This window comes from Phaethon lepturus, unplaced genomic scaffold, assembly GCF_000687285.1.
Source record: "Phaethon lepturus isolate BGI_N335 unplaced genomic scaffold, ASM68728v1 scaffold13881, whole genome shotgun sequence".
NCBI classification, from domain to species: Eukaryota; Metazoa; Chordata; class Aves; order Phaethontiformes; family Phaethontidae; genus Phaethon; species Phaethon lepturus.
The window spans coordinates 1-20,261 of record NW_010515700.1 but is presented as its reverse complement, the minus strand read 5'-3'; the positions used below and the strand labels follow the sequence as shown (position 1 = coordinate 20,261).

General features: G+C 38.4%; 1 protein-coding gene across 1 annotated transcript in view; it reads right to left on the bottom strand.

Moving 5' to 3' along the window:
* Nucleotides 1-11,266, bottom strand: part of LPGAT1 (lysophosphatidylglycerol acyltransferase 1) — a 31,564-nt gene extending 20,298 nt beyond the window's left edge. The window contains exons 1-3 of the mRNA XM_010295858.1: nucleotides 11,150-11,266; nucleotides 7,192-7,287; nucleotides 3,719-3,992 (exon numbers count right to left, since the gene is read on the bottom strand). Coding sequence (XP_010294160.1) covers nucleotides 3,719-3,992; nucleotides 7,192-7,287; nucleotides 11,150-11,221 — 442 coding nt within the window. The 5' untranslated portion in view covers nucleotides 11,222-11,266. The remainder of the gene's footprint in view (nucleotides 1-3,718; nucleotides 3,993-7,191; nucleotides 7,288-11,149) is intronic.
* Between the last annotated feature and the right edge of the window lie 8,995 nt (nucleotides 11,267-20,261).

The following is a 20,261-nucleotide window of genomic DNA, read 5'->3' as shown; positions in this document are numbered from 1 at the left end:
ACCTCCAGCCCAGCTCTGGATGGTGCGATACTGCCGGATTGCATCTGAAGTGGAAAAGAATGCACCAGCCAGGCGTTAACCTGAGGACTGCAGCTTCCACTTGACAAAGAAAATGCTTACTAGCATTCACTAGTAGTCAGGTGTGGCTTCCTGAACACTTACATCACTCTAAATGCAGCCAAAAGAGGCTGTTGCCTCCCCCTGCATAGCAATGCGTTCTTGCAACTTGTCGCTTGTCCTCTACTTGTCCTCACGTGATCTACTGACCTTAAAATTAACTCTTTTCCCAAAGATTAGCTCTCAGACTGAACATCTTACTCATTGTCCCAAGATGCCTCCATACGAAATCACCTGGAACAAAACAAGAATCTCTTTTCCAGGATAAAAAAAAAAAACTTTCCACATGTTTATTCAAGTCACATTCCTCATATAACAGTGAATCAAAAAGTCTGTAATTGATTTATCTTTTTTAAATCAAAGTCCAGTGTCCAGCTTGGCAGAAAAGAAAATTTAATTTCACTGAGAAAAAGCATCAGAACTGAATGTACTATGCTGCATTTGAAAACTGTAAGATATGATTTCAATATGATTCTAACCAAGCTCACAGTAAGCTCTTATCAGACAAAAAATGGCTGCATGGTAAAATAAAACAGAATTAAAAAAGCATACTAGAACAAGACTGATCAAAAATAAGCTCTGGAACACACATCGCCAGTGAACAATTGCTCCCATCTCCTTTGAATTGCCAGCTGTTTAGCACTTAGAACATTTTGCTAGTTCTAAAACTCACAAGAAGATGAATTCTTATTAACTGAAGAAACATTGTACTTGCAACTACGTCAGACACTAAGCATTCTGCTAAAAAATTAAACAAACAAAACCAAACCATAAAGCACCCCCCCCACACACACATTGGTCCCTACACAGTTAAGGTGATGACGGCTACGCATCAAGTATTTTTATGCTGCCCGTATTTCTATTATGCCCTAAAACCTTCTCCTGGAATGCAGGTGCTGGCAGCAGTGCGGTCTTTGGGGGTACAGCACATCTGCCTAGAGAGACACTTTCATCAGACACCAGAATTAACTTCTACCATCTTTTCAGGGACAGGCACCATTTACCTACATTGTCTGTACTTTCGAGCTCCAAAGGCACTCAAGCTGTCAAGCGATAGTACTACCTTTCCCGTATGTTTTTCCATCCTTCCATTTATTTAGGAATAAAATTGTACAATTTTGTTAAAATTAAACAAGTACTTCAAAATGCAGCAAAAACAACAACTGTTTTAGTCATTTAATTTAGTCTTTACCAGCAATAAGTTTGACCCCAAAGAAGGCTAGTACTTGGGACTTTAAATATGAAAGAAGACTTGGAAAACTGTTATGAGGAGGAAATAAAGAAAATAGAGGCTGCTTGCCTTGGAAAAGCAACGAATAAAGAACTGATGAGTTTGAGTACAAGAATAATCAAACAGTATTGATCGTCTAGCTCAGGAACATTTGCTCTTCCTATCACTTCACAGAGGAAGAATCAGGAAATTCATAACTAATACATAAATAAACTGAAAAGGGGATTGGATATTAAGAATACTAATATCATCATTAAGGCTAACGAAATTTTGGGGAGGATACTGAACCTCGCACTTCACAACATCAACCCACCTCTACCAAAGGGAATGACAGAAATCAGATTAGAGACCTTATAGAAGGAGGACAGATGATGTGCAATGGCTAAATGCTACAATTCTTGAACTACTGTTTGAAGGCTGTAACGCCAGTGACATCTGATGTACAAAAGCAAGCCAGCGGGCTGGGGAACACGGGGGTGACATGATGAAACAACTGTATGCAACTTGGTTTGTACCAAATTAGGGTGCAGCGTAGCAGTATATTAAGAATGAACCATCTTTCATTATAGTTGCTTCTGCTGACTTTTCTTCTTTCACCCAGTATTATACACCATTCCAGCTGAGAAAGTAGAAAGGTATAAAATCTAGAATGGTATAAGCGCTACAAGGATAATTTAAAATTAAGTACTCATAAAATAACAGCACTCAAGAACACTGCAACTGTGTATTGTGACTCATCATAACATAGCTACCCAAGAAACTCGACAGGAAGGGGACATGATTTTTGAGGAGGAGGAGTTACTCTTAATCCATAAACCAATTTAACGAAATCAGGTGGGGTAGGCAGGTGAACCCACATCATTATCAGTAAAGCTTGGCAGTAACAAAAAGATTGAGAGAATGATAAAAAAAAGAGAGAGAAGCCAGGTTTTATGTTCAGCTAAGTTGATATCAATTTAAGAGTATGAAAATATAAAATTGGTATTTGACGACTGCTTTTGGTCCTCTTCCAGAACTACAAGGCCTGTAATTCACACTTGGGGAACTTCTTACTTTTCATACCTTTTTGCCTTTGAGATGGGAATAAATAGATTGGGAACAGGCCAAACTTTTCTTCTTAAAAACATAACTTTTAACAAGGACTAGGGTATGCTGTTTCTCTTTTAAAAATAAAGTCTTCTACGACAACATGGGCTTTCTTCAGCTTTTCTTTTCTGAATGTAGCCTGAAAGGAAATATTCAGATGCATTCCACAGCTTGATTTTCAGTTAATTTAAAATCTTCCCTCCACTCCTGCAAGAACATCATCTCCATTCAACTCCTATGTTGACAAGATTGACTTCAAAACTAGAAATCTGGAAGCAATTTCTCTATGAGGCTTCCCGCTAAGCCCTGAAATTTGAACTTAAGCACAGAAAAAACCCGAAGTCATCTGCATATGTGGCTTTATTAGGATGGATCTTTGGTTCAAACTGCTAAACGATTGTTATAATTTGGCTAAGGAAATACAGCATCACCCATCAATAAGAAACACCACAAATCCCCAATCCATTGTTTTGATAATAAATAACAGAAATCCACAACGAGGTTAAGTAAGATCTAACCCTGCTGTCTGAACATGCCAAGAACTTAATTTTAAAAATTGAGAGACTAAAAGCACCAAGTCCCATAACTACAGGCATTATTTATATCCCAGCTATAGTCTCCCCTACAGCCCAGGCACCCCAGAACAATAATGCTGCAGGAATATTCTTATTCCTTCATAAGACTTCTACTATCAGATAGCCAAAACAATCCTTTAAATCTAGTCAGTGACAGTTAACTCCAGCAATAAAGGGGACTGTCGTCCTAGAAATCTGTAGAGAATAGAAGGACTTGAACTCAACAGAAAATAGTTCAAGAAGAGGAACGATGCATACAGTACTGGATGCAAAGAAACTTTTAAAAGCCAGAAATAAAAATTTGAACATACTTTGCATATTCCAGAAATACTTTTACTATAGTTCCATACTACCATAAACCAGTGCAAACCATCAATTGTGCAGAAAGCAGCAGCCCACCTTCTTGCCCCCTCTGGGTGCTCATTCCAGTATCTGCTCTACCCATCACGTGTACCACGACAAACATTCATGCAGCCACATTGTAGACTGAATCAAATTAAAACTACGGTTTTCTTTTTCTGTGTGTCTCAACACAAAAAATAGATTTAGTGGAACTAAAAGCAAATATGAAAACATTTATATAAATATGACGGTGCATTATGGATGTATTTGACATTTAAAAAGACCAATTCAACACAAAATGTTTTGCTTAACTCAAACCTTGGACACTGAATTTGTTTTTTATCCACAAGAGTGAAATGGTCTTTACCTTTTATCACAGTGTCGCTACCTGCTGGAGTTCCATTTTCTTGCGGTGCTACAAGCGTTTTCAGAATTACTTGTGTGGCCCCAAGTCTCGGCAGGGTGACATGTTTAAGAAATGGCAAATTGTTTTTCTTGGCAAATGCCTGGCTTGTTTCTCTTCTTTTCCTAAGGAAGCCACCCTCTGGAAATAAAACAATCCATTTCCGATTACGGCTCCTGTAATATTTTTCTAGATGCTCCTTGAGTAACACAAGCTGCTGGTCACGGTGTGCTCTTCCCTATAAGGATAAAACATTACCTAAATAAAATGAATGCTTAAAAGAGGTACCATTAAGACAGAAAATTACTACATTTCTATGATTTCTCCCTCTCTTCAGAGATACAAATAAGCCTCTATGACAAAACAAAAGGATGTTCCCAGAGTACCCACTGGTGGCTGAGTTAATGCCACTTTACAAAAGGCCGGGGGAAAAAACCCAACAACCTTGAAATTAAGGATGAAGCTTTCGATTTGATGACTTCTCTGCAAAAGCGACATCCAGATCGTAAACAGGAACTCCACGTAACAGGAGAAGGTATTTACACAATTCCCTAGTTGTTGCTGGGTCCCAAGTTGAATTTGCTAAACCAAGTTCTGCAAAGACAATCTAGGGGTCAAGCTATGATTTGGAGGTCCATGTATCATCAGTAATTTCTGCAAGCCAAACAGTATCTTTGCTTACGTATCTTCTACGCACCTCTCCCTGCATCCTGTATTAGCAGAGGTGCCAGAAGACACAGCCGGACCTCAAGACCAGGCTTGAGTTCGATTACCACAGCAGAACCACAGAATTCTCCCAGACCTGTGGTCCTTGAATGCTAGTCTCAACTGAAATCAGCACACTGATGGAAACAGTTATTGTTTGGGCAGGGGGGGAGCGGAGGGAATAAATGTACTGGGCTGTGATGGTTGGAGGTTTTCTTCCTCTAGGGGAAACTGTTGAGTAGGATCTGATTTTATCTGTGTAAACTTAAAGAAAGCCTACAACAATAAAAATGAGATGCCCTAGCTAAGAAGATACTGTATGACTCCAGCTTCTAGTTTGATAATTAGCTGTATATAGGATATAGCCAGGTGATAATTAAACCTGAAGGACCAAGAGGAGGAGAAAAACAACCACCACCAACCCTCTTGGGTTGTATTAGTACAACTTTTTCACTTAAGACAGTAAGATTTGTCCTTAATTACTGCAGAAATTTCTTCAACAACAATCTCTTCTCTTCCCACTTCCACACACAGCAAAAGCAAGCTGCCCAAATTTTCACAGGAATTAATTCACATCAACTGTCATTTTTAAGTGCTCTAAAGCGACTTTGCCAAATCACTCAAAAGACACAGGAGTCCAAAATTTAAGCTTCCCTCAGCAGAGGTGATTTTAATTCTCTGAAATGGAAACAAAACTACATAAACGATATAAAAGTTCCTCAGTTAAAACAGTCCTTTCCCACCAGATCACAGGACTCCAGGATAGCACAATAGTTAAAAAAACCAGCAGTGAACAATAAACTTCTCACATGTTAGATATTAGAACTCTCCAAAACCTAAACAAACTTAACCAATATGACTGGTGGATAAACTGCCATTTCGCAAACACCATGAGGTTTAAGGTGCTGCTGTGATACAGAAAAATCTACTGGACTAATGGGAAAGAGAGCAGTGTTTGAAAGCAGCTGTGACTAGTAGAATACTGAAGAGTCCTGGAGATAAAACGCAATTAACATAATGTCTCTCCAGAAAGAAGAGAAAGTAAGCCATAGAGAAGCAGCTCCTTAATACAACCAATCCTTGAAGGCCATGGCTAGTTGATCACCATCACAGGGAACAGGCTCAGCCCTCTTTCCTTTAGAGGAAAGAAAACAGGTAGCAGCAGACTGCTGGCAGATTCTTTAGGATGCCGTGTACTTTGCATGACCAATATGGCAAGTTACTGGCAGTCTGTTTCCAGTAAGCTTCTCAATGGGAGAAAACACTAGTCAACTTCTAGTAGACTTCAGAAGCATTCCTGAAATTGCCATTGGTGCTGCTCATGAAAATAAGGATAGTGTACATTTTTAACAAATAGGATGTACTGTATCATGATCAAATTACATTACTTTGCAGGGAAAAAAATGAAGCATTTGCTCATCCAAATATTACTGCGGCCTTTCTATCGTTAGGCAAAGGATCATTACTCACTCACCTTAAGTGTTTTTGCTACATCCAAAGACTAACAGACAAGAAAAATTTTATTTTCAACATTTATAATTAGACTCACGATGTCATCGTTATTTGTGATGCTGCATATCTCAGCCACTTCACAAAAATGAGGAAAACCCTTAAGTTTTTGCAGCTCAGTAATTGTTTGGTTTTGTAACTGGAATTGCAAGGCCACAGTCAGAAATTACAGTTAACAAGCTGACAGCCATGTGTACCTCAAAATGCGTATCTTGTGAATTTTAACTACTGAAATAGATTTATATTTCATGAAGTGTCAAACCCTGTTCCTTTCCATACTCTCACAGTACACAGTTGTGTATCTCTAGAGACCTTTATTTTACTATCAAATTTTGCCTGAGGTTTTCTAACCACCCCTCTAGTCTTAGTGAGAAACCTCACTTCAGCTGTGTAGAGCTGTGATTAAGTATTTCTTCATTTTGTTCTGAGTAAATTAGCTTCTCCTGCTCTGTAAAGTGAAAATTCATTAATTCTCTCTAGCTGCCCATGCATTTTCAGTCCAGATAAATAAAAATAAGGAGAGGAAAGAAACGCGTATTCTGGATGTCACAGTTCACATAACTGGCAGTAGGTTCACATTTATCATTGTACTTCTGAGTTTCTATTGTTAGACTGCAGTTTGATCAACACCTACTGAACAACAAAAAAACCCCCAAATTGTAAGAAATAATCTGAAGTTTTCAATCCTGAACATTTGAGATGCTGGGCTCAACACACATTCTTTCCTGATGCTCAAATAATAATTAACCTTCAAGAATCAATTAATTACTATTTATGCAGGTCCATCACCACCTTAAACTGGTCTGCTACCATGTCACCATTAAAAGGGATGGTCCTGCCTTTCCTTATCTGAAACTTTGACAGTCAGAACAGTGACCTAACCAGACTCACTGCACAGCTTCAAGGTCACTAAGGAAAGAAGAGAGGCGCCAACAATGGGCAGTCAGAAGTGGAGAGAGAAAAAGGACTTCCCATGTACTTCGCTTGTACACCTCTCTCATAAAAGGCTCCCATCATAACTGGGTTCTGTAAACATTCACGTCAAGGCAAATAATAAAATAAGCTTGGAAAAAAGCTGTTTCAGAAAAAAGCTCTACCCAAATACACACACTACAGTGTCATTATTTCATCCGGCAAACCATCCAGGAGGTAATAAGTCCCATTTACACCACAATGTTCCAAATATAGCATAAATCAAAGCACTACTACATGTTTGCATTTACCTGTCTTATAAAGAAGTCACCATGGATTAGAGACACAATGCCAAAGTTTGTATACTTAAAAATATGATCCATCAGCCACATCATCTGACGGACAACCTGAAAAGTTAAAAAAAAAAAAAAGTTTAGTAAATATCAAGTGCAGAGAATTACGTATATACTGGTCACATTCTTGTCACCCTCACACAGCAATTAAACTAGCATATATATGGAGTAAAGTCCTTTATGCCCAAAGCATAAAGCAGGACAGGTGCTACACTTCTTCCTCAAGAGCAGGACTAAATAGCTGCTCTAAAATAGATTAAATAGTTCTACACTATTAGCCATACACTAGAGTTATTTCTACTCTGTCTTTTGCCAGGTGCAAACTAAAACCATTTTCAGTGTTTGTTAAAGTACACAAAACAATACAGATCTGTATTTGAAATCTCCAATTGTTTCATGTCTACCACAAAAACACGTTTCCTTATATTTTTTTGGCAATTTTGGGGAGGAGATCACGTTGTTCTCATGCTTCTGATGTGCTCCATACATGCTCACTCTATCTTTGAACAGCAGCATTCACCGAGACCTATGGACAGCCCACATGCCATTACCATTTTCTCTCATGGCAGAGCAGCCACATGCATCCCTAAGAATTTCATATGTCATGCTCCTTGTCCCAGCCAAGAAGCAGAGCAAGAAGGCAAAAATAGAGGTTGAATCATTAGACTCACTTTGACCATCACTTCTTACAGGACAGTGATTTTTTAAATTAAAAAAAAAATTAAAAAAAAAATTGAGGTGCTTCCTATTCAGAGGCCCACTTTAATTTCACCCTACACAGATTTCACAAGAAAGCAACCTGAACAGACTGACTTTCATCTTTCAAGCACCTCTAACTTAACAATGAAACCTGGGAATACAGGTCTTAAAACTTGCACTCAAACAGCTGCAAGCTCTACTTCTTTCTCTCCACTGCACCCTTCCTGGCAGTGCTTTCTGCTTTAAATGTGAAAAAATAGCCACATTTATCAGTCCTAATCCAGTCAGAAAGCAGTAATAGCAGCATCTGAACCTAATTCTCTTTGTTAAACACATAATCTTTAATGTTTGAGACACCTCAGCCAACTCACTAAGTTTAACACTTACTTTCACAAATTGGAACGATTTCTTGAACTATATTAAACGAAGTATAATTAGGTCACTTCTGATTCAGCTGAAACCTTGCTCTGTGTGGCTTGCCTTACCGTAACATGTATTAGTCAAACAATACCAGTCCAGTCCTGCCATTAAAGTTATAACTTTTAGCTAAGTTCCACTTCCCTAATAAGAGATCACGCTTCCCTTATTCACATAAGTGAATCTGAAAGAGAAGAAACATCTTACAACATGTATTTTAGCTTACTGCTTAGTGAGATTAAATTTGCTTGAAACGGATAGGCTATGCTACCATTTGTATATAAGAATTTATAAAATACTAGAAAAAAAATACCAAACACACATCACAGTTCCTGACATGGCCCTTAGAAAAAACTGTCAAGCTGCAAGAACGTTTCAGTATTCTACCTCACTACACAGAAAAACATAGACCTTTAAATAGAACACTTTAAAAAGAACACTTCTGATGCCTTAAATCAAGATTTTTTAAAAAGCAGCATCGAATGGTAAGTACTTGCAGATTACTTCTGGTTTCACAGTCTGCGTTGGCTGGCAAAAGCAAGCAAAAGACATTTTGGACTGCCACAGGAGGAGAGCCTTCCTAGTGCTGCCACCGCACCATCACCACTGAGAGCCCGCCTTTGGTCAGCTGTCTTAGTTCTTCATAAGCCCCTTTGTGTGAAATGGAGGTAAGTCTTTCACCTTCACAAAATACTTTGAGAGCTATAAAGTGTGGCCTGAGTGGTAGCATGTTTAGGAATTAGTGCAGCTTAACCATCCTAAACAAAAAAAAACCACCACCACCACCACCACCACAAAAAAATTCTTGGGAATTACTACCTTGTTACTAACAGACGAATATCAAGGTTGTGAAGGACTCCATGTCAAGTTTAAACTGCATTTAAAGAAAACTGCCTATTTTAAATAGTTGCCTATTGTATAATGATTTCTTTTGGAGAGGTGGGTTTGGTCTTTTTTCCTCCAGTGGTTTCACAGTCAAAGTAAAGACAATTCTCTTCTGTTGAGAAATATGAAGCATGCTATTTAAAAACACCTGATTCAGCAAGTTCTATCAAGGATAAACCATCCTGATCTTTCTCATTATTTTTAGCCTTGTACTACTCATGCTATATTTTAAGCATGTGTTGAAGCTCGTACTTTTTTTTATTTCTTTATTAGCTAAAAACATTAAAGTCATACTAGGCTCTGGACATGTTTATTCCAAGAGCAATGACTGCAATTATTTAAGGGGAAAAAAAAGAGTGATTTTAAGGATGTTTTGCTTTTCAGAAAACCCACAAGCCTAACAGTTTCTGTGGTGAATATTATTTGCCCTCTCAATGCCTTTCTCCATTTTTAACATCTTCTACATTCACTGAAACTTACCCTGTTTGACTGAAACTTTTTAGCTATGGAGTCAAACAGGCTAAATATGGCTTAGATTCGTGTATACACTAACACACATACATGAGTCAATGAACCTCTATGATATTTAAAAAGCCTGGGACATCAATAGCCAAGATTATATGCAACACATATCCACAGGACTATACCCTCACAGTCACATCTTTATCACAAGATTGTCCTATGGATAATTTTGATGAAGGGAATTAAAGAGTGTTTATTCTGCCATACCACTCATTGTGGTAGAGTACAGAATACCATATATACCTAAATTCCTCAATTCCAAAAGAAATTAAACAATTAAAAGTACTTTTAAAACAGTCTTCTCTAGGCTACAGTAGAAAGAAAGAAATCAGTCTCTGCTCAATCTTGAGTGGCATTTTCAGACTTTCTTTTTTGAGTTTGGTTTGTTTGAGGTTTTGGGGTTTGTTTGTTTTTTGTTTTTTTTGTTTTGTTTTGAATCATCTCTGCTGTCCTAAGTAAGCTCTGGGAAAATGTCTAAAAAAAATGTTAAATCACTGGTAGAGATACAGTGTATACACAATCTATACTAATATACATTAAGAAAAGCAGTGCCAGTTACAAGTTGTGCAGATGCAACAAAAAGCAGTTGTTTTCCTTGTTTCTTCACCATATGGTCACAAGAAAGAAGACAACACTAAGACACACACAGTTGATGCATTTTTTCAGCTTGCCTGGTATGTCTCCCATCCTTTGTAGCCTAATCATACATATCTCCTTCCTCCTGATTTGCACATAAATTTAATTTCTTGTTGAAATCCCATACTCTAGTTTCCAGCACTACACTCCCTAGACATGAATTTTCTGAGCAGCAATGCGTGAAACAATTGAAATTAGTTGCAATTCTCACCAAGAAACGCTTAAGAGTTTGTGAAATAAGATCTCAAGCAATTTTGACCTTAGCTAGCTAGCTTAGCTTAGACATGCCTTCATAAGGAAGTCACTTTCAGTTTCTGAACTCCTACCAAAATCCCATACACAACTTGCTTCTAACTTTGAGAAAAATTCCATGCTGGAATACAGTCATAACCAAGAAGATAGACCTGTGCTGGTCTGAGCAGAGTTGGCATGAGTTGCATAAGGTGAGAGGAAAAAGTCAAGTACATGATTACCTGCAAGATCTGCTTCCCTCTGTGTTAACCTAGACTGGATGCACACTGACTCAAGCTCATATCTGACCTTCTTCAAAGGCAACATTTATGGTCTAGAACCTGCACCAAGCTACTGGCTGTCACATTAAACCAAATCTAAATAATAAGCCTCCTATGCAGAGCTTGAAATTATTTGGTGGATTAACACACAAAAGTCAGTCATCAGTAGCACATGCAAATGCAAGCACACCGAAGGTAACAGATCCCATCCACAGAAGTTATCCCGCTCCCCCGTTGTAGCCTACCGTGCCTTTATCCTGAAGGCACATCATCAGAGTGCAGACGTCACCTGTTGCTTGATGGTTCACCAGCACCATGGCTTCATCTTCTGATATTGCTTTAACATCATCACCCCATTCCACTACTATTAAAAAAAATAAATAAATGCAAAGGTAAATTTTACAATGACCACATGGAAATTTTAGTATTAACAGAACAAAAAACCCAGAGACACCACACCCAGCCAATTATAATAAAGAAACCTACATGCTACATGTCAATTCAAATTGGCACATAGCATAAGATGGGAATATTAGCAAGACCATTTTTCCAAGCAGAGGGTATCCAGATTAGTTTTAAATTGCATGCGGAGAATAAGAACAAAACAAAAATACTCTACTAGAACATATGCACAGAGATTGATCTTTTTGTGTCATTACACCATTCTGTACTTAGGGTCTCAAAATCACCTAAGCTTTTGACCCAACTTTCAAATTCAACTGTCTCACCTCATTAGATTAAAAAAAATAAAATTGTAAAAAATGTTTGGGTTTTGTGCTTTGTGGTTTTTTGTTTGTTTGTTTTAAACTTAGCAAGTTTGTTTTAATTTCTACACTTACTATTATTACACTACTCTGGTAAAAGCAAAACAAAAAACCTGTAGTTGGATCATTAGATTTAAAACCGCTACATTCAACAAACTCAGCAATTCAAATCTAAACAAGTTAGCTATAGGCAAGAAAGTGGGTTCAGAAAATGCTGCTCAGATGACAGAAACCATTAGTCACTATTTTGTGACCAGAAACCAGATACTCCAGTGGCAAGAATGACGTCAGGAGGAAGCTGCAGCTGTTGATCATCCAACATTTACACTGACTAGCAAAAATATGCTGAGGTAAGGAAAAGGAGTTAAAATTGCTAGTTCCATCATCACAAAGTTAACTAAATAGAGAAAGAGAAGACTGCCTCTCAAAGAAGAGCAGAAGATGGAAAACTAGAAGAAGTCTGTCATAAACTAAAGACCAGAATACGTCTAATGCTGTTTTGGGGGCAAAGAGACAAGCGAGTGGAGTCTGGCCCTCTTCAGCAGAAGGGATGGTTACTGCAATGGAAGGTAAAGGGAACGGATGGGCAGGCAGAGTAGCTCCGTGAAGTTCAAAAGGAAAAGTAAGATGCATTGCCCACGTCTGTAGGATATATCATTATTTTCTGTGTTTGTTCAGTATCTTAAGTCATTCTTATTGGCTACTATTTTAATTTCTGACATCAAAGGAAGTATTTCACCTCCAGCACTGAGCCTTTAGTACTGTTATTAACAGGTCTCCAGGCTCTCTCATCACAGGACAATTAATTACTTCACTACTATCTGTCTTCTAAGCAGTGGTTTAACTGATGCAAAAGCAATAGGCTACACACTGAAGACAAGAAGCAATAATCCGTGCATCGCTTCCCTGACCTTGCAGAAATCCAATTAACATCATCACACCTTTGAAAACTGCCACTTCTATTACTTTCTAACGACTCCCAAATTAGTACTGAATTGAGCCTTGAACACAAATTAAAAAAAAAAAAAATGCTGTATTTGGTCACAAGTAGATAGAATCAGACTAGAGATATGAAGGTGGGAAGGACTATTCATTCCATAATGTTCAACCTCCTTTCCTTTCCCCTGGCAAGCTAAGCACAGATCCTTTCTATTTCTCTCAATGTGAACTTGGAAGATCCCCTTTATCCCTCTCCTCAATTACATGCAAATTCTCTCCAATGTCCTCTCTAACTCCATGGAAGTTGGAAAATGCCTGGATGTGGCAGTCATAGTTGACTGTGACCTTCGTTATCAAGTATTTCACGTATCTACCTATGGCAGTACCCCACAAGGCAAGAAACTGAAACGAGAATTGTTTTAAAGGGAAATCAATCAACCATGTGCTGATTTTGAAATTATTACTTCAGTGTCTTTATTAAGCAGCCAACATACAATAATCTTACTGAACTGTGGCTTTCAAAAAGTAGTAAAAACTAACTACGAAATACATTAGGCATCTGCAAAATAAGTTAATTATCCCCAAATAAAATTATTTTATTTCTAGATCACTCGGAGAAAAAAAATGGATTACTGTACTATAGATAGTTCCCCTGGAACGTCTCAATTTACACTACTAATCACTTCTACTGTAGAGCAGTTTAAAAAGAAACTATTTTTAATCTTCAAAAGTGTTTCACAGATCTAACCTTCTGAAGGACTGAAATAAAGTTAATGACTGAAAAATGCAAGCCATGAGAAGTAGCATGCAACTGAAAACAACTAAAAAGGAGAACTTATGAAGCTTAATTTTCTAGAAAAAAGTACATTTTTAGCATACTAGGTGAAGGCTAATGTCTGACTTTGAAGTTTTCAAAGTTTTCTTTCAGCCAAAGAAAAACAGGAAAAAAACCTGCTGCTGTTACCTAGAGTCTTTTACCTACTCTTGTTAAATACAATAGAGGGTAAAAACACACAGCCAGCTTACAAGACACTAACAAGTTTTGTCCGAGAAGTAGTAAAAAGGTGGGCTCTGTTATCCCACTCCAAATGCAAAGGGGAAAAAAAAAAGAAGTTTGATATAATCCTTTAATTGATTTACTCAATTCATTTTATCTATCAGCTGGCCAGGCTAATAGATCAACTTCTGTGGCTCAGCTGACAGGTAGTAAGTTATTAAATCACAGTGATTCAGCTGGACATCCTTTAGTTTCTTTTCCCTCTGTCATTTCTCCTCAGGCGATCAGGCTGTCTCTTGTGCTTAATAACGCTTCATGGTCAATTGATTGACCTGATTATCAAGGAGAAAAGAATCAGTTTGTGCAAGTCCTTCACAGAGCATTTCTGGACAGGAAGCAGAACAGCAAGCCACAAAAAGTGTGCAGAAAAACCACTGCCATTACTGCGTATTTTTGAAGAAGAAAAAACCCCCCTCAAATATCTAGAATTTTAAGTTCACAGTGTCCCTTTAAACTCAGCGAGGGGAATAAATGCTTGTCTTCAATTTTCTCACCACATTGAAATTTTCAAAAGGAGCACCTTCTGCTTTAACAAATACGTGTGCTATTGCATGACTCCACTGCAGTTGGAAACATTCAAACCAAAACCCCAGCTGCATGGCAGCAGACCCAGGAACACTGCTTTGCTCCACTGTAACAGGACAAAAAAAACAGTTCAAAGACAAATATTTGTCACTCGAGCCTGAAAACCAGCAAACATTCCTCCATGGCTTCCTTCCATTGCCAGGGCACATTTCATAAGGATACTGGTTCCGTGTCTACAGCCTCGCAACAGTTAGATTCCTGCAAATGCAGTCTGACGTAGTGAAATAGCATAAAGGAAGGAAAGAGCAGGAAATCAGTTTAACGTGGTAATTTTAAATGATGGTAAACTTGGTACCAAGAAAATCTGGTAATCCTGATTAGCAATGACTTCTTTTACCCACAAGATTGAGACAGAAGTGGCTTAGCTGTAAGAGATACTTCATTTGTGACTCAGTGTTGTAAGCAAAAGGCTTCTGCAGGAAAGGATGAAGACAAGTTTACTTGCAATTTCATGCACTGTAAGACAGAAAGATTTATCCTTCTCTTATAATGAGAAGTCCAAGATACACAAAATTCTCCAAAACATCAAGGAAATATTTCATATAACGAGTTGCCAACTGAGGTTTTTACAAGCTAACCCTTGCAGAGCTTAGAGAAGAAAAGCAATGAAGAAATTTTTTCCACGTTTTTACTGAACTATTACGCACCTAAATGTAGCTATTGAGAGTTCTCAGAACACTTGGCTGCTTTGTAATTCTGCCCTTAACATAACTGTGTGCATATAAGCAATGCTACGAATCAACATTCAAGCACTTTAATTGCGGTATGTCATTAGGCTGGGCAAATGACTACTCAGCTAACAATTCAGTAGATTTATTTTATACTTTTGAATATACCTGGCAAGAACAGCAGTTGAGTAGTCTGCGCAACTGCCTAGCAATTAATATGAACTACTTCATACATACTGCATTTTAGAACTTCAAAAATGTTCTGAAATTTTTGACCATCTCTTCTTTGTTATACTTAATAGTTTCACTACAGTGAAACTGTGTGTTGTAAGAATCAGCATAAATTTTATTGGCATCTTTACAAGTTAAGTTCTAATGAATACCTGGGGTTATTATTTCAAAATGTATAGGGTTTTAAACTTCTTAATTCTCCACTGAATTGGAAAGAAAAAAAAAGTCTCCTGCCAGAAATTTCAACAGCCATTAGGAAATGGGCAGTGAGGCAACATACTAGCATTGTCCAAATCTAAAAGCTACCATATTAATCCCATAAATAAAAAACATGAGAAGACTGTTGCTTTATGGCAAGGTCAGTGAAGTTCTGTAAGTATTCTCATCACAATTATTAAAAACCCCAAACACATAAAACAGCTTGATAAATCACCTGAAAGTTATGATATGTGTAAACGTATAATTGATTTGGATATCCACTTTATTTGCCATTTAGGTTTGAGTGTACACACAGTACTCACAACTAGAAATTGGAGAAGTTAAAAACTTCTACTCCAGAACTTCCCACCCCTTAGTTTACTTTTCTTCTAATCACTTGCATCCATGAGGCAAGACTTGAAGAAAACCTCTTCCAAGAAGTTGCAGGTTGGCAACATTTAGAACTGAACACTACCACCTTTTGCCAATTGCTTGGAAATCTGCAGTAACAAAGGAACAGCATTATTAATGGCAAGCCTCTTTAAAAGCCACCCTGCTTTCTAAACCAAGGAATGTTACTTTTATGTATTCAATAGTGACTGTAACTCCTGACAACCAGGCTCCTATGTTTTAAACATTCCTCCTCATACTCAAGCATTTGTGTCTGGCAAGCTGCAACCCTGCTTTACTGTTATTCACAAATGGCTTGTCAAAGCATGTTTCACCTAGAGTAGCTATGTACAGTTGTTACTCATTTGTCTCTCCTTTGTAGATGGGATTCTTTGACAGTTGGCATTAAGAAATCCCAGAAGTGATGCCAGAGGTTAAATATTACTTAGCATGCCTAGACCACATTAAAAAAAAAAAAAAAGGATAAAGATGTACTAAATGTGTTTTTTTCTCCATACCAAGAAGATTAAAAGCATTTGTCTCTGCGAATTGGTTGCCTACAGTGAAAAAAAGGGAAACATCCAACGGACTAAACAAATCAGCATGCAGTTAGTTTTTTTACACTTATCAAGCGCATATTTTAGGGTTAGAAGGTATTTAAAAACACCTATATAATACCAGACACATACTATTGAAAAGAGAAAAATAGCTCTTCCTAACCCATCCATTCCTTCCATAATTCATACTGCCAAGGAAACCTTCATATATTGTCTGTAAGTACCCACAAGGTGATCAATAAAAGTACAATCCAGAAAAGGAGGAAAAGACCATGCATACACCATCACATCTCATTAAACACAGCTTCACCTAACAGGTTATCTTTCTTTTCCTATTAGAGAATGTACCCTTACTAACAAAAGTATTGTCAATCTGAATGCTATTACAATTTACACATCTTAAGGTTGTAGAAATACAGTTTCAAACTAGATTTTGATACTAAAAAAAGCACTTTCTCAACTAACTCGATTCAGACTTTTATGAGGACAATAAACTGACCTGCACTGACAAATTTTTCCATCAAGAAAAACAATTAGCATAGAGAAGTCAGAGAAGCAGGAGCAGCTGGGCAAGAGAAACCTGCAAATAAAGGGAGATTGTTCCTACAGTACATAAACTAAGGCTGGGTTTAAAATGTCACAGTCACCATCTTCATTTTTCTGTGACGAACCATTTTGCATACGTCTACATTTCACTGTAGGAAACACCACACATTTCCTTTTACTTTCAGTTCCATTCTTCTTAGCTTCCACCCTCTCTTTCTGCAGTTTACCGACAGATCTGCTTTGTGGAGAAGAGGACTTTAGCAGTCACAATATTTATGCCCTAAGTCAACCCACACTCTTATTTCAATCAACTGACAGTAAGAGGTGTTAAAAACAGGAGACAATTACAACAGAGATGCCCTGGCTCTTTCGTCTGTCTAACGAACCCAAGAGCCATGTTTTTCCTAAAGCACAGCAGCTCCTTTTGGAAACAGGCCCTAGCAATGACTACTTTTGAAGACTGACTTGATTTTCCTGGAGTGCATGTTCAAAACCTCGTGGGTACAGTTTGCTTGAGTTCTATAATTCACTGGCACGAGATGATGCTTGTGGCTGAAGAGAGGGCTCCTTTTATCCGTATGTGACTGAGAATCAATAGAGGCAAAACCTTAGTCCACCTTTAGTGACACAAAATTCTTCCATTGATTTCAGTACAGGCAATATCTTTCAAGATCTTCACCTCTTCACAATTATGCTAGTCATGCAGTTTACATGATAAAAAAACTTTTGAAGTTAACAAATTCTGTCAGGATACACAAGCTATGCTCACTACAGATATTTAAGGAATACTTCCAATATATCTTAAGTCTTACAAGAACACATCTTTCACTGGACATACCCTCCACATTTTGTTGGAGGCCTCCAGTCACTATTTTATGCTGTTCCCACAACACTGCTTGAATTGTAGAGGCACCGAAGTCCCACAGCTCATAGTTCTGATCATCCAAACTGGAAACCCAGTTTTATATGGTGATTACGGCTTCCAACAGGCAGTACAAGAGACGCAGTGTCCGTAGCCATACAGGCAAATGTGGATTGTGAAACATGAAGATTGTGATCGATGTCAGGCTTCATGACTATACTAGTAATAAACTGTAGCAGCAAAGAAGCAACTCCACTGTCTGTTTTGTTGCTTCTATTATTAGAAAAGCAACTGCAAGACTGAAGAATGGGATGGAGTGCTGAAATCCTTTTTAAGTACCTCGAGCTCATGAGTCAGACCACTCGGAGAAGGAGCAAGCTGTACAGCACATTCCTCCCCGGTGACAGATAAAATACATTAAGTATTAACTACCCAGAGGAACATCAATGCATTCATGAACTAACTTCTTAATGCTCTAATACCTTACATACTACAGATGGTATAATGGCCAGAAAACAAAACAAAACAAAAAAAATCAGTTTGTTTGAAGCCTAGAAGAAGGATAAGCAAAACAATGGTACAGTCCTGCAATTTTTTCCTCACCATGAAAGAATACTTTTTCACATTTTTAACACACTTAGGAAATAAAGCATCAGAACAAGTAGTAAGGGTTATTAAGGGATACTGAAAAATCAAGTAGTCAGGCTTGAAAGTTAAAAACAATCCTAAGAAGTTTCAAAGTATGCACAAAAAAATTACCTAGTTAGAAACAAACTGTCACCCAGGTCCTAAAAAGATCGAAGAATCTGAACCAGCAGTAAATATACTTCAGATTAACTGCTATCACTTCAGTTCATATATAAAGCTGATACTAGGTACCATTTTGGTCATTCCTAGTTACATTGTGTAAAGAAACATTTTTGAACATAGATTGACAGTGTTTATTTCCAACATCAAATAAAGACAAAGTTTACAGGACCGTCTTTAAGATGACCATAAACCCAAAAGAGGTACACAAGTTAAGGATGAACTTTTGCCTTTTGCTAGTTAAAAGCTGCTAAAAACTCTGGAGATGGTCAAAAAGCTGTAACACTAAGTGACAGAAGCAAAGAAACATTTCTGTAAAATAAGCAAAGAGACTCTGAACAGGATCTCTGCTAAGTTGTTACACAGAGCAAAGACAAGATTTGCAGCTTACTAAGACTGCGCAATTTTACATGGCAAGAAACCTCCTTTGACAATCACTGGGCCACAAGACGGCTTGTATGAAAAAATGTCCCAAGAAATTTTTAGTCCACAGATGTTTTATTGCTCCCTAAACAGATACTACAGATTTGAAAATTTTAATGAGAAAAACCAAGACATACAAGTTTGTTTTACCTTCTGTCTTTGAACCTCAAGGCCAGAGACAACAATGGAAACACCACAGTCAACTCCTCAAAGCAAGAGGCTCAGCACTTGCCTAAATAGACCTTTTTTGTCAGACAAGGCTGTGGAGCCTACATTTCAGTCTATTTACAAGGATAATTTTTACAAGTGAGAAAGGATTCTCACCACTTCAGCAAACGACTTCATATACTAAATCCACAGAACACTTTTCCATTTTTTTTAAATGCAAGAGGCATAAACTCTTGTGGTTTCACCTGTAACATGGATGTTTACTCTTAACAAGAAGGTAGTCCAAAATGAAATTTGCCTAAGTTGATACCACAGTCTTAAAAGTCTTAAAAGTGTACTGTATAGAATCATAGAATCACTTAGGTTGGAAAAGACCTTTAAGATCCTCAAAGCCCAGCTGTTAACCTAGCACTGCCAAGTCCACCACTAAATCACATCCCTAAGCGCCACATCTAGACATCTTTTAAATACCTCCAGGGATGGTGACTCCACCACCTCCCTGGGCAGCCTGTTCCAATGCCTGACAAGCCTTGTGGTGAAAAAGAATTTTCCTAATAACCAATCCAAACCTCCCCTGGCACAACTTCAGGCTGTTTCCTCTTGTCTTCTTGCTTGTTACTTGGGAGAAGAGGCCAACACCCACCTTGCTACAACCCCCTTTCAGGTAGTTGTAGAGAGCGATAAGGTCTCCCCTCAGCCTCCTCTTCTCCAGACTGAACAACCCCAGTTCCCTCAGCCACTCCTCAGAAGACTTGTGCTCCAGACCCCTCACCAGCTTCGTTGCCCTTCTCTGGACACGCTCCAGCACCTCAACGTCCTTCTTGTAGTGAGGGGCCCAAAACTGAACACAGGATTCGAGGTGCGGCCTCACCAGTGCCGAGTACAGGGGCACACCCACTCCCCTCCCCCTGCTGGCCACCCTATTGCTGATCCAGGCCAGGACACTGTTGGCCTTCTTGGCCACCTGGGCACACTGCCGGCTCATGTTCAGCCGGCTGTCAACCAGCACCCCCGGGTCCTTTTCCACTGGGCAGCTCTCCAGCCACTCCTCCCCAAGTCTGTAGCGTTGCATGGGGTGGTTGTAACCCAAGTGCAGGACCCGGCACTCAGCCACGTTGAACCTCATACAGTTGGCCTCAGCCTGTCGATCCAGCCTGTCCAG